General features: G+C 42.9%; 1 protein-coding gene across 1 annotated transcript; it reads right to left on the bottom strand.

Moving 5' to 3' along the window:
- Window positions 1-11404: 11404 nt before the first annotated feature.
- Window positions 11405-12743, bottom strand: LOC141133954 (uncharacterized). Its single transcript, XM_073623559.1, has 4 exons — window positions 12563-12743; window positions 12282-12450; window positions 12029-12176; window positions 11405-11938 (listed from the first exon to the last, which is right to left on the bottom strand). Exons 1-4 carry the CDS (start codon window positions 12741-12743, stop codon window positions 11681-11683), a joined length of 756 nt encoding a protein of 251 aa, XP_073479660.1. The 3' UTR covers window positions 11405-11680.
- Window positions 12744-13068: the final 325 nt, after the last annotated feature.

The following is a 13068-nucleotide window of genomic DNA, read 5'->3' as shown; positions in this document are numbered from 1 at the left end:
TAACTCATCCCAAAGGTGTTCTATCGGGTTGAGGTCAGGACTCTGTGCAGGCCAGTCAAGTTCCTCCACCCCAAACTCATCCATGTCTTTATGGACCTTGCTTTGTGCACTGGTCCAAATCATTTGGTGGAGGGGGGATTATGGTGTTAGGGTGTTTTTTCAGGGGTTGGGCTTCACCCCTTAGTTCCAGTGAAGGGGACTCTTAAGGCATCAGCATACCAAAACATTCTGGACAATTTTATGCTCACAACTTTGTGGGAACAGTTTGGGGTTGGCCCTTCCTGTTCCAACATGACATGGATGAGTGAGTTTGGGGTGGAGGAACTTGACTGGCCTGCACAGAGTCCTGACCTAAGGACGCAGCGGCTGGCTTCCTGGCCCACTCCCTAACAACTAGCTATGTGTTAATATTGGAAGCAAATTTCTACTTAGTTGTAGTCTTAGTCTTTTTGCCATTTTAGTCAGCTGCAATTGTTTGTTTGTCATATTTAGTCGACAAAAATCTCCAGAACATTTTAGTCGACTAAAATCATTTTAGTTAACTTAAACCCATTTTAAAATCAAATGGGTTTAGTTACCTTGTAATGCATTATTTAAGCATTTCCCTACAATTTCCAAACTCATGATATACTCCTGGAATGAAAAATCTAATGTTATTATTTATGGTATTTAGATTTAGCACAGATTTAGTCATTATATAACATCTTTGGATAAGTAAAACCAAGTTTCGTTACAAGAATATTGCTTTTTTGACAGAAGTGTAACATTAAAATAAAAAACCCCTAAAAATTATTTGCATGATGCTGCCACCATGCAGTGCACATTTACATTTACAACTTTACCAGTTCAAGAAACTGAACAGAAATAATAATCAAGGGTAATGCTTATTTCTACAATAAAAACCAGTTTACTGTCAGTTTATTATTTCAATAGTTCAAATTCTCAGATACATTCAAAGAAAAAGTGCACAGTCTACAATAATGCCATTAGTGTGTGGATTATAAGTCACCACTTTTTATCAACTGCACTCTCTCTCAGCATTTGCAATTACAAAAAACACTACTAGGGTCCGGACCCCAATGTAACGCTGCCCTTTTTGACAGTTACTGATCTATTTTTCTTTTTCATTAGTGTGATATTTACCTCTATTTTCAAATTTGTCAATCGCAATAAGCACAACGCACAAGTATTAGGTATGCTTCCTATGTTAGAAATACCTGGAGAATAAAACACTCCTATTTGTTTCGATTCATTTTAAGGAAAGCACTTCATGCCAACATGACCCTTGTTCTATTCCACCGGCCTCTAAGGAGGTCACCTGTGACACTGAATACCCTCTCTATGTGTGGGGCAATGTGAATTTTCTTATGGCATACTACTCTTTTTAAGCAGTTCCTGGATATTCTTATCTGCCACATCAACAAGGATTTTACAGACAGTAGCGTTGACAAAACAAGCAGCTGCTGAAAGTGGCGAGAACACATGAGTTGGATCTAAGAATGAAGTAAAGCTATGCTTTCATTTTCTGTGCAATTGTGGCAAGGTCTTGGTAACTAGTGTTCTGTTTGAAGTTCTCAAGGTGGCTGAGTAGATCAAAGAGGGCAATAACAGCCAGGGACATAGTGTCACTCTGGAGGGTTTTAGTATGTTCCGCAAAAAGGAGCAGTAAGTCATGTAATGATGTGAACTTTTGCCATTAACTGTAATGCTGCACAGTGCTCTGGACAGTGGTCTGAGGAGGCCTGTAATGCTGCACAGTGGTCTGAGGAGGCCTGTAATGCTCCACAATGCTCTGGACCGTGTTTTGGATGGTGGCTTTAATGCTGCACAGTGCTCTGGACGGTGGTCTGAGGAGACCTGTAATGCTGCACAGTGCTCTGGACGGTGGTTGGAGAGGCCTGTAATGCTGCACACAGTGCTTTAGATTGTGGCTGTAATGCTACACAGTGCTCTGGACAGTGGTCTGAGGAGGCCTGTAATGCTTCACAGTGATCTGGACAGTGGCTGCAATGCTACACAGTGCTCTTGACATTGGTCTGAGGAGGTCTGTACTGCAGCACAGTGCTCTGGACGGTGGTCTGAGAGGCCTGTAATGCTGCACAGTGCTCTGGAAGGTGGTCTGAGAGGTCTGTAATGCTGCACAGTGCTCTGGACGGTGGCTGTAATGCTACACAGTGCTTTGGATGGTGGTCTGAGCTGAGGAGGCCTGTAATGCTGCCCAGTGCTCTGGATGGTGGTCTAAGGAGGCCTGTAATGCTGCACAGTGCTCTGGACGGTGGCTGTAATGCTACACAGTGCTCTGGATGGTGGTCTGAACTGAGGAGGCCTGTAATGTTGCACAGTGCTCTGGATGGTGGTCTGAGAGGCCCGTAATGCTGCACAGTGCTCTGAACAGTGGCTGTAATGCTACACAGTGTTCTGGATGGTGGTCTGAGCTGAGTAGGCCTGTAATGCTGCACGGTGCTCTGGATGGTGACTGTAATTCTACACAGTGCTCTAAACGGTGTTCTGAGCTGAGGAGGCTTATAGTGCTGCACAGTGCTCTGGACGGTGGTCTGAGGAGGCCTGCAATGCTGCACAGTGCTCTGGACAGTGGCTGTAATGCTACACAGTGCTCTGGAAGGTGGTCGGAGGAGGCCTGTAATGCTGCACAGTGCTCTGGACGCTGACCATAATGCTACACAGTGCTCTGGACAGTGGTCTTTGGAGGCATGTAATGCTGCACAGTTTTCTGGATGATGGCTGTAATGCTACACAGTGCTCTAGATGGTGGTCTGAGCTGAAGAGGCCTGTAATGCTGCACAGTGCTCTGGACAATGGCTGTAATGCTACACAGTGCTCTGGACGGTGGTCTGAGAAGGCCTGCAATGTTGCAAAGTGCTCTGGACAGTGGCTGCAATGCTACACAGTGCTCTGAATAGTGGTGTGAGGAGGCCTGTAATGCTACACAGTGCTCTGGATGGTGGTATGAGAGGCCTATAATGCTGCAAGGTGCTCTGGATGGTGGTATGAGAGGCCTGTAATGCTGCACAGTGATCTGGATGGTGGTCTGAGTGGAGACCTGTAATACACACAGTGCTCTGGGATGGTGGTCTGACTCTGAGAGGCCTATAATGGCAGTAATGCTGCACAGTTCTGAATGGTGGTCTCAGGTCTGAGGGGAGGCCTGTAATGCACAGTGCTCTGGATGCCAGTGGTCAGAGGAGGCCTGTAATGCACACACAGTGCTCTGGATGGACAGTGGTCTAAGGGGAGGCTTCAGGTCTGTAATTGTAATGTACACACTCACAGTGCTCTCTGCTCTGGACAGTTGTCGTCGTGAGTTGGGAGTGGGACTCTTGTCGGGAGGTCTGTAATGCTGGATGCACAGTGCTGCAACTGCTGCTAAGCGAAGCACGCTACAGACTCAACTTGCTTGCTGGGAGCAGAAGCAGGTGGTGCTCAGTGGAAACCATAAGTTCACAAGGGTAAACATCTCTGCCTCACATTTCCGTTTCATTTTTGTTCGTTAATGAAAACTGAATTGATTTTTGTCATAGTTTTCGTCAGTGGACGAAAATGTGGTGTACTTTTCATTTTGTTTTTGTCACTGTAAAAAGGCCGCTGATGAAAATTTTGACAAAAATGTTTTCATCAACGAAATTAACACTGATTGTGGAGCGCCCCGCAAATTAGGGTGTTCGTTGAATGGGCGAACAGGTGATGTTCAGGCCAAACTTTTGCTCGGCTCGCACTGTTTGCCCAACTCTACTCTTTGTAATGCCGCGTACACACGAGCGGACTTTACGGCAGTCTTTGCCCGGCGGACTGGATTTCGTCAGACAATTCATCGTGTGTGGGCTCCAGCAGACTTTGTTTTCTCAAAAGTTGGACGGACTTAGATTTGAAACATGTTTTAAATTAATCCGTCGAAATTGAGTCTGGTCGCAAAGGCCGCTCATCTGTATGCTAGTTCGACAGACAAAAAGCCACGCTAGGGCAGCTATTGGCTACTGGCTATGAACTTCCTTGTTTTAGTCCGGTCGTACGTCATCACGTACGAATTCAACAGACTTTGGTGGACTGTGTGTAGGCAAGTCCGTTCATTCAGAAAGTCCGTCGTAAAGTACGTCGAAAAGTCCGCCGGGCAAAGTCTGCTGTAAAGTCCGACCATGTGTACGCGGCATTAGTGTTCCGTGGCAGCAATAATAATAATAACCCCCTCATTAGTGTTCAGTGGCAGCAATAATAAGAACCCCCCTCATTAGTGCTCAGTGGTAGCAATAATAAAGACCCCCCTTTATTGGTTTTCTGTGGCAGAAAAAATAAAGACTTGAGTTCATGGATTTACGCAGCTATTGGAACCTTTATGAGGTGTTATCATTTTTTATTCATTTTATATTACTAAGCCCATAAGACTTTACCACTTCTGGGCGGACTGATTACTGTAGTCCTGTTTAATAATAAAATGGTTGTCAGAATGATGATAAATATCTGCTTCCTACTCTTACCAAAAATTCATGCAAAATTACAAGAACATGTAAAGCATTTAATAGTAAATATTTTTGAAGCACATTTCTTTTTTTTTTCTTTTATTATTTAATGCTTGTACAGACAAATGAGTTTAACCTTGTTATATTAAGCAAGCTCTTTTCTTATGAGCAAGCTGCAGTGACTAAAATAACAGTCATACCTAGCGGCTACTATATACAATCATCAGGAATGTGTTCTTCTGCATTGTTTCTTTCACCTTTGAAACATACCTTTTTTAAGAAAGGTCACTTGTCAGTGATCAGTCTAGCGGGGAATGCATGAAATGTTCAGTCCCAGCAGTCACAGTGAATAGTTCAGCTATAAACTACATGAGGAAGGAATTTTTATTATCCTTGGTATGCAAATATCAACACCTATCTTACCCCCTACCAGGACCAAATTACTGGAATAATTAGTTTTAAAGCTATAACAGCCAAGGCTTGGTGCTGTGGTGAACAGATGTTATTGACTGCAAATCTTTGCCATAACTTCCTGTTAAAACTGTTTTTTCCACAGTAATACAGTTATTATTTTATAATATTAATAATAATGTGTGTGATTGTTGTTAAAATGTTAATAGGTATGAGTTTATAGAAATATATTTAAAGATTTCTAAAGGAGAAGTATAGCCAAAGCTCTTTTGGCTGTACTTCTCCTGTGACCCGTTTTCAGCTGTCGGCGGGAAACACTTTTTGAAAGATAAAAAGTGCATTTTTTATATACAACTCCTGTGTATAGATCAGATCAAAATAAGGAACAAATGATGAAAGAGGAACAGAGAGACTTTTTTCCAAATCGGCAACATTCCTTTGAAATCAGGGACAGTTGGGAGTTATGGACAAGAGTGGCCATACTACTTCTACTACTACTACATCTACTTCTCTAGACCAACCACCCCTGAGTAGTGAGCCAGAATGCAGGGACAAAGGAATGGCAAGATATATATTTAATTGTTTTATATATAAGTACCAGAGTGGCAGGCAGAAATTGTGGTCAAAAACAAGTCAGACTAAACACAGGATTATATCAGCATAATGGGAAGAGCCAAAGAAGAGAGGTAGAAAGAAATCCTGGATAGCTGCACTCTGGGATAAGGACATCTTTATTTCAATAAAATCCAAACATACAGTCAATAGCAGAGACGTACAGGGTGGTAGACTGCTAACGTGTTTCACATCATTTGGACGCTTATTCGTAGCTACGAATAAGAGTCCAAATGATGTGAAACGCGTTAGCAGTCTACCACCCTGTACGTCTCTGCTATTGACTGTATGTTTGGATTTTATTGAAATAAAGATGTCCTTATCCCAGAGTGCGGCTATCCAGGATTTCTTTCTACCTCTCTGCAAACCAGCAAAGCCAGCACCTGGAACCAGTTCTTACTAGGGCGGTGTCATTCCAGAGCAAGAGTGTTTGTGAGCTGCATCTCCTTTTTTTCAAGAGCCAAAGAAGAGTCAGAGTGCAAGCCAGGTTGGTAACAGAAAATCAGAATCAGATGTAGAATTAGGTGAAGATCTTTTAGTATTGGAGTCCTACAAAAGTCAGACTATTCCAGCGCTATAGGTGGTGAGTGCACATGCATGCCTGTACATGTACCGCAAGACTAGAGTATGATCAGACTATTGAATGATCCATCATTAACCTGATAAGCATATCCCCTACTGTGTTGACTTATCTCCCAATCATTGTCTGTCAAAGGGAAATAGGTAGAGCTGGGTTGTTAAACTGCCACATAAACTGGCACACAAACTGTTCCCCTAATGTGTTTGGTCATGGTCACAGAACAATAGGTCAGTCTCTTTCAGCGTATTAGTACAGGGATAAATATTGACTGCAAAGGGCACATGTACCATTAGATCCAGTCTCATGCTGCAATTCTCATAAATACTGTCCATTGTGTGAAAAACACTTGATAGGCCCCTTTTTGGTTTTAGGGACCGATTGCTACTGCACAAGCTGTATAGCAAGTGTGGCTGTACACCTGCAAAGACAACTTGATTATCTTTCATCAGACGTGTGAAGAAAATTCAGCATCTTCTCATTCACAGTGACACTGATAGGCTTGAACATCAAACCATGGCTGTCTTACTAGTTGCTAATGGAGCAGAGAAGTGTATTGCTAGTGTCTGCTAATTTGTAGAGTAGTTACTCTGGTTGAAAAAAGTCCATCCAGTTGAACCTACAGCAAATAAAAACAAAACCTACACAAATTAAAAACTTCCATATACACAATCCTATACTCACAGCCGATCCAGAGGAAGGTAACCCCCCTCCACCCCAAAAAAAGTAATGCTCCAATTTTTTCCAGCGGGGGAAATCCTTCCTGATTCCCCAAGAGGCAATTGGATATTCCCTGGATCAACTTTACCTATAAATATTAGTATCCAATTATATTTTATGTATTTAGGAAAGAATCCAGGCCTTTTTTTAAAACAATCTACTGAGCTGGCCAGAACCAGTTCTTGAGAGAGTCTGTTTCACATTCTTACAGCTATTACTATAAAGAAGCCTATCTGTACATCACCAGTAATAGTTGACTGCAACAGTGGAAATTCAAGCAAATATGCAACACAAAACCATTTAGACCATTTAGCCCAGGTTCACATTGATGTGATTAGTCATGTAATTTGACAAAGGCACCGTCTGAATCGGTGCAACGCCGACTTTCCCAAAAGTAGTTTCTGTACTACTTTTGGCAACTTCGGATGCGATTTCGGATGCAGGAACCCACACATGTCTCTGAAATAGCCCCCGAAGGCGGACTAACCTGCGGGTATGAAATTGTGCGAGTTCAGCTGAACTCGAACTATCTCAATCCCACAGCAGTGTGAACCTAGGCTAAATCTCTAAAGCGTACATATGGCCAAAATCTTATACTTCTTTTTTTTTTTTTTTTTTTTTTAGCTTTGCATAGAGAAGAGAAAGGGTAGCATCCCCAACTGCATTTTAGTGGGGAGATTTCCCTTCGCTTCCTCTCCTGGAAACAACAGAAAATGATAGAAGATCCTTCCAAGGAGAGAGGAATTCCCTTCTTAGACAGTTGTCAGAGCACAGGTGTCCCCATAGGGTCCTCTTTTTCTGGTGACAACTGTAAAATTATGGATTTTCTAGCACTTTCTGTCTTGGTATAAAAAACTAAAAAATGGCTTTATATACACACTAAGGCTCCATGCACGCTGGCTTAAAAAACGTTGCTTCTACAGGAGTTTTGTGTTTTGCCTGTAGAGGCAGCTCAATGATCTCCTATGTGTCCATACACATTAGGACGATTATAGGCATATTTTGAGCTCAATGTTTAGAGGCAGGAAAAAAAAAAAACCTTCTGGTCCACGTTTCTGATTGGAGCTCACTGGCAGAAAAAATATAAAACTCTTCTAAACTTGTATAGACTTTTTTCTAGAGAATGGAGCCTATGTCTCCATGCACACTGGTCTTAAAAAAACTCCAGTTCCCTTGGCAGAAAAAATGCTCATCTAGAGCGTTTTGTTGTACAAAGTTTAGACGAGATTAGGAGAGTTTTGCATTTTTTCTGCCAGAAAGCTCCAATCAGAAATGCAAAACAGAAGGGTTTTATTTTCCTGCCTCTAAACATTGAGCTAAAAATATGCCTGTAATCATCCTAATGTGTATGGACACATAGGATAACATTAAGCTGTTTCTACAGGCAGAACACAAAACTCCGGTAGAAGTAACGATTTTTAAGCCAGTGTACATGGAGCCCTAAAATGTATTTTTATATAATGTTAATTTAACTATCTGAAACTCTGCTTATGGATTGAAGGGAATGCACTGTGAATCTACGTTGTATTACACTTTTAGATTGTACAATGCTGTCATCTTATATATTTCAGGCCCTAGAGGTGTTTAAGTAGCTTAAGGAGAAAAAGGATCTCCCTGGCGTGATAATGCTCATTCATAGTCCAATGAGCTCACATTATAATCAAAGTAAACATACATATTAAAAATGAAAATGTTCTACTCCTTTGGTAATCCACCCCATTGGCTTCTGTATTTTGTCTGTGTTGTTTGGATAGAGTTTTACTTTAACATTTATGACTTATGTAAGAAGATATAGTGCTTATGTCTCTTTATTAGACAGGTGAAATATGAGCAGTAGAAGTGAATCTTGAATTCTTCTACACAAGTGAAAACATCCGCTGTACTGGAGAATTCATGCTGTAGCTCAGGAGAATGATCTAAACTTGCCAAAGTACATATGTCCCTGCAAGGGAGGAGTGCAAAAACGAGAGGAATGTACAGAGACATCTTCATTCCATTGTCTGCATGTTCTCATGCCTGCTAATCCTGAATATGTTGTAAAATGAGCCATGTATGGCCTGTGCCAGTATAGAACGTATGCAGACTGTACTATATGTTATCAATGAAGATGACAGTATATAGGTGTTTTTCATTGTAATTATTGCCTCCTTGGTAATACAAGTAAAATATCATCATTTAAGTGTCAGGAGCAAATTGAACATTTTAATTTCAATACTATAAAATACACTGAAAGTATTTTATAGTATTGAAAATACTATAAAATGGTTTATTCATTACAGTAGAAAATACTGTGTTTTTTATGTAACTTGCGCAATTTATATACTTGCTGTTCCATAGTTCTATAATGCTGTTTAAACCAAACCTGTCATGAGAAATATGGGTCTGCAATTGCCAACCTCATTTGGAAATTCTGGTAGGGGGGTATTTAATGGACACTGTTGCACTGTGTTATTCTGGCACCAGTGGAGGCTGGTGCTATATTTTTTTTTGGGGTGGGGGGGTGCCACCCCACCAGACAGATCGATCACCTGCATTTGCATTATGGATCCTGTTGTGCAAAAGATTGATGAAGCAATCCTGCTTATTATCCTGCAGAGGATTCGTAGAAGGAGACAGTTGCAGGAGGATAAAAGGAGTAGACAACGTCCCTTCTGGACCCATCCAGAAGTCTGTCAGTGGGGTACAGAACTGCGCATACACCCGGAAAAGTTTTACAACTTTACATGGATGTCTGTGACGCTGTTTGATGACCTCTTGGAGAGATTCCGGCCACGATTGACCAGGATGGACACTGTCATGCCTCGCTCTGTGTCACCGGAGGAACGGCTGTTAGTGACACTGAGGTAAGTGAAATAAGTACTCATATGGAATAGGGTTAGTTAGGTTTTTGAGAATCGGAATAGTGGTAGGGTTTATGGGTTATGAGGTAGGGTTTAGGGAATAGTGGGTTGGGTTTAGGGGTAGGGTTTAGGCAATAGAAGTTTGGGGAATAGTGGGTTGGGGTTAGGGGTAGTACTTTTTTTATTTGTATGCTGTTTTCATTAAATATTTTAAAATTTTTATGCTAGGTTCCTTGCCACTGGACAAAGTTTTGTGTCCCTTCACCATTATTTCCTCCTTGGTGTCGCAACTGTCTCTGCAGTAACAAGGTCAACATGTGTTGCAATTTGGGAGGAGCTACACCACTCAGTCATGCCGTAGCCGACCGAAGAAATCTGGGAGTCTGTTGTGGATGGATTTTGGGAAAAAACACAATTTTCTAATTGCATCGGTGCCCTGGATGGTAAACACATCAGGGTGAAGAAGCCTCCCCACTCCGGATCATCTTATTTTAATTATAAAAAATATTTTTCCGTGATACTCCTGGCATTGACTGATGCCCATCTAAAATTCCTTGCTGTGGTTGTGGGAGCTTACGGCAGCCAAGGTGACTCCCGCATATTCAGAGAGTCTTCATTCGGACGTCGTCTGCATGAGGGACGTCTCAACATACCAGCAAGTAGGCCTCTACCCTGCATTGATGAACCAAGTTTGCCATTGGTGAGGGTTGCGGATGAGGCTATTGGATTGGCCAAAAACCTTATGAGGCCATATAGTGGATATGGACTCAGCCATGAACAAAGAATTTTCAATTATAGGCTCAGCCGCGCACGCCGTGTGGTTGAGTGCGCGTTTGGTGTCTTAACTACCAAATGGAGGGTTTTGCTGTCCTCCATGCAACTGGATGTGGAGAATGCAATTAAGGTGGTCCTGTCATGTTGCGTACTACATAATCTTCTGAGGAACAATGATAGGAGCAATGTAGAACCGGAGCCCAGCAACCCAACACATCGTGTTCAATTTATGGACTTGCGGTCAACAGCATGGGTCATGACAATCCGCAACCAATTTGCCCAATATTTTGTATCTCCTGATGGAGAGGTGTCATGGCAAGATGATCATATTTAAAAAACAATGTTGACATTGAATAAATCATCATGGATTTTGTTCTTTTTAATAAAACACGTCATATTCATGTTACTGCTCTCTGTGTCCATGTTTCTTTTTTTGTTCCTCGAGTCCATTACATTCTGCGTGAGGTAAACGCATGCTAGGCCTATTAGGACTCAGCATGCCTTTGTCTCAAGCAGAGTGCAATGTGCTCTTTTCAATCTGCTTGGGACAAACACATGCTAGGCCTCTTAAGGGCTCAGCATGTGTTTGTCTCAAGCAGAGTGCAATGTGCTCTTTTCAATCTGCTTGGGACAAACGCATGCTAGGCCTATTAGGGCTCAGCATGCGTTTGTCTCAAGCAGAGTGCAATGTGCTCTTTTCAATCTGCTTGAGACAAATGCATGCTAGGCCTCTTAAGGGCTCAGCATGTGTTTGTCTCAAGCAGAGTGCAATGTTCTCTTTTCAATCTGCTTGGGACAAACGCATGCTAGGCCTATTAGGGCTCAGCATGCGTTTGTCTCAAGCAGAGTGCAATTGACTGCTGTTGTGCATTCTATAAAATAATTAAAACAGACAGAATTTGTCAAGCAAAAAGTTTTATTGACCAGGAAAATAATTACAACTGGTGATAGGTTTGCTGGGATGCCTGGTCACTTTGGGGATTTGGGGATTGGGGGCGGGGGAAGGAATGGGGGTGGCGCCTATGCATATAAGATGGCGGTGTAAATTCTTCGTAGGAGGGTGGGGGGTACAATAGGGTCTAGGGCATGGTGGTTGGCGGCTGGCGGAGAGGAGGGGGCTGATACAGAGAGGGGTGTGCTTGGACTGCTGAGGTCCCGGGGGCCAGTGGGGGATCCTGAGATACAGTGTATGGATCGACGGAAAGTGGAGGTGGCACACCACTGTATTTTAACTGTCTGAATTGAACACAGATGGTGTTTAATCAATCCATGCACTATATCTCAAGGTGTCCACCCATGTCCTCCATTAAGTTGTACATGTGCCGGCAGAAGCAGGCTAGCTTGTTGCTTGGGTCAAGGAAGGCATCAAAGCTGCGCCTCTCCTGCCGCACTTCCTGCTGCAGTGCAAGCACCCTGGTCTCAGTCTCAGAAACAAACTCGCCCACCCTCTGCCGCTGGTTACGCCCACGCCCAGGGCCACGGACACCTCCACGACCATGCACCTCCCCGTGCTGGCTGACGCTGGATTCCTGCTAAAGAAAAAATATATAAATTGGCAGGCATGTAGGTAGATAGACAGACGGACAGACATAGACAGGCTGACATAATGGATGGACAGTTACCTCATGTGTTGCCTCCTCAGCGAGGCTTTCCACACTGCTGTCACGGGGAGATGTGTGGGCTGAGCTGTCTGTGACACTGGTGGTGGGTCTGTCCACTGCCCGAACTTCCCCTGCCTCCTCTCTTCTCTCGCCAATATTGGATATTGTCCTACAAAGAATAGAATTAAATAGTTGACATTATACATAGAAAATGCATATTGCCTGCAAAGAAATGCACAGGGTTAATTATGTATAAAAAAAAACAATAACTTACTCTCTGATGCTGCTGATCATGGCTTGCCTTATGAAGGCCAGGTTTTGGTGGTAGACATGCGGCTTCCTTTTGGGCGCTGAGGCTCCGGATCGGGCTGGTTTTTCCTCTTCTCTGAGGTCCCTCCTCACACGATCACGGAGTGATTTCCACCGCCGCTGAAGGACTTTACCTAAGAATAGTGGGCAAGAATAGAAAAGTGGAAAGGAAGAGGTTAATCATGCATTATACATTTATTACATTACAGAATAAACAGATTATGCATTCCATTAACATAGACTTACTTGTTTGTTTTTGGGTACCATGTGACATATCTTCCCACCCTGGGGTGAGAGATGCGCTTATCTCCATCCACAATTGATTCTTTAAAATGTGGTTTCCATGCTGTGGGTGAGCAAGGTCCCACAGCTCGGGATGGGCCTCCACAGCTGTAATGAGAGCTGGTTGTGACACAGAGCTGGCCATGCCTGTTCCTCCTCTTTCTATTTCCCACAATCCCCCAGGTGTGCAAGGGACTTTTGGGTAATTACAGACAGGAATTTCCTGTTTTTCCTTACATACAGTGACCAATCACATAATAAACATTTTTACAGCTTAAGAACGCTGACGCTAAAAAACGTTGGTATAGCGCTAATGTGCGTTTTTGAGCTTTTTCCGGCGTCAGCGTCAAAACAGCTCTAGCGCTGGAGCCTCTGAAGAAGCCTCTGGTTTTTTTTGGAGCTTAAAAGCGACCATGCCTGTTACAGCTCAAAAACGCCATGGTGTGTATGAGCCCATTGAATAACAAGGA

This window comes from Aquarana catesbeiana, linkage group LG03 (genome assembly GCF_042186555.1).
Source record: "Aquarana catesbeiana isolate 2022-GZ linkage group LG03, ASM4218655v1, whole genome shotgun sequence".
NCBI classification, from domain to species: Eukaryota; Metazoa; Chordata; class Amphibia; order Anura; family Ranidae; genus Aquarana; species Aquarana catesbeiana.
Note: the sequence above shows the minus strand (reverse complement) of the source record. Positions and strands in the feature narration are given on the sequence as shown.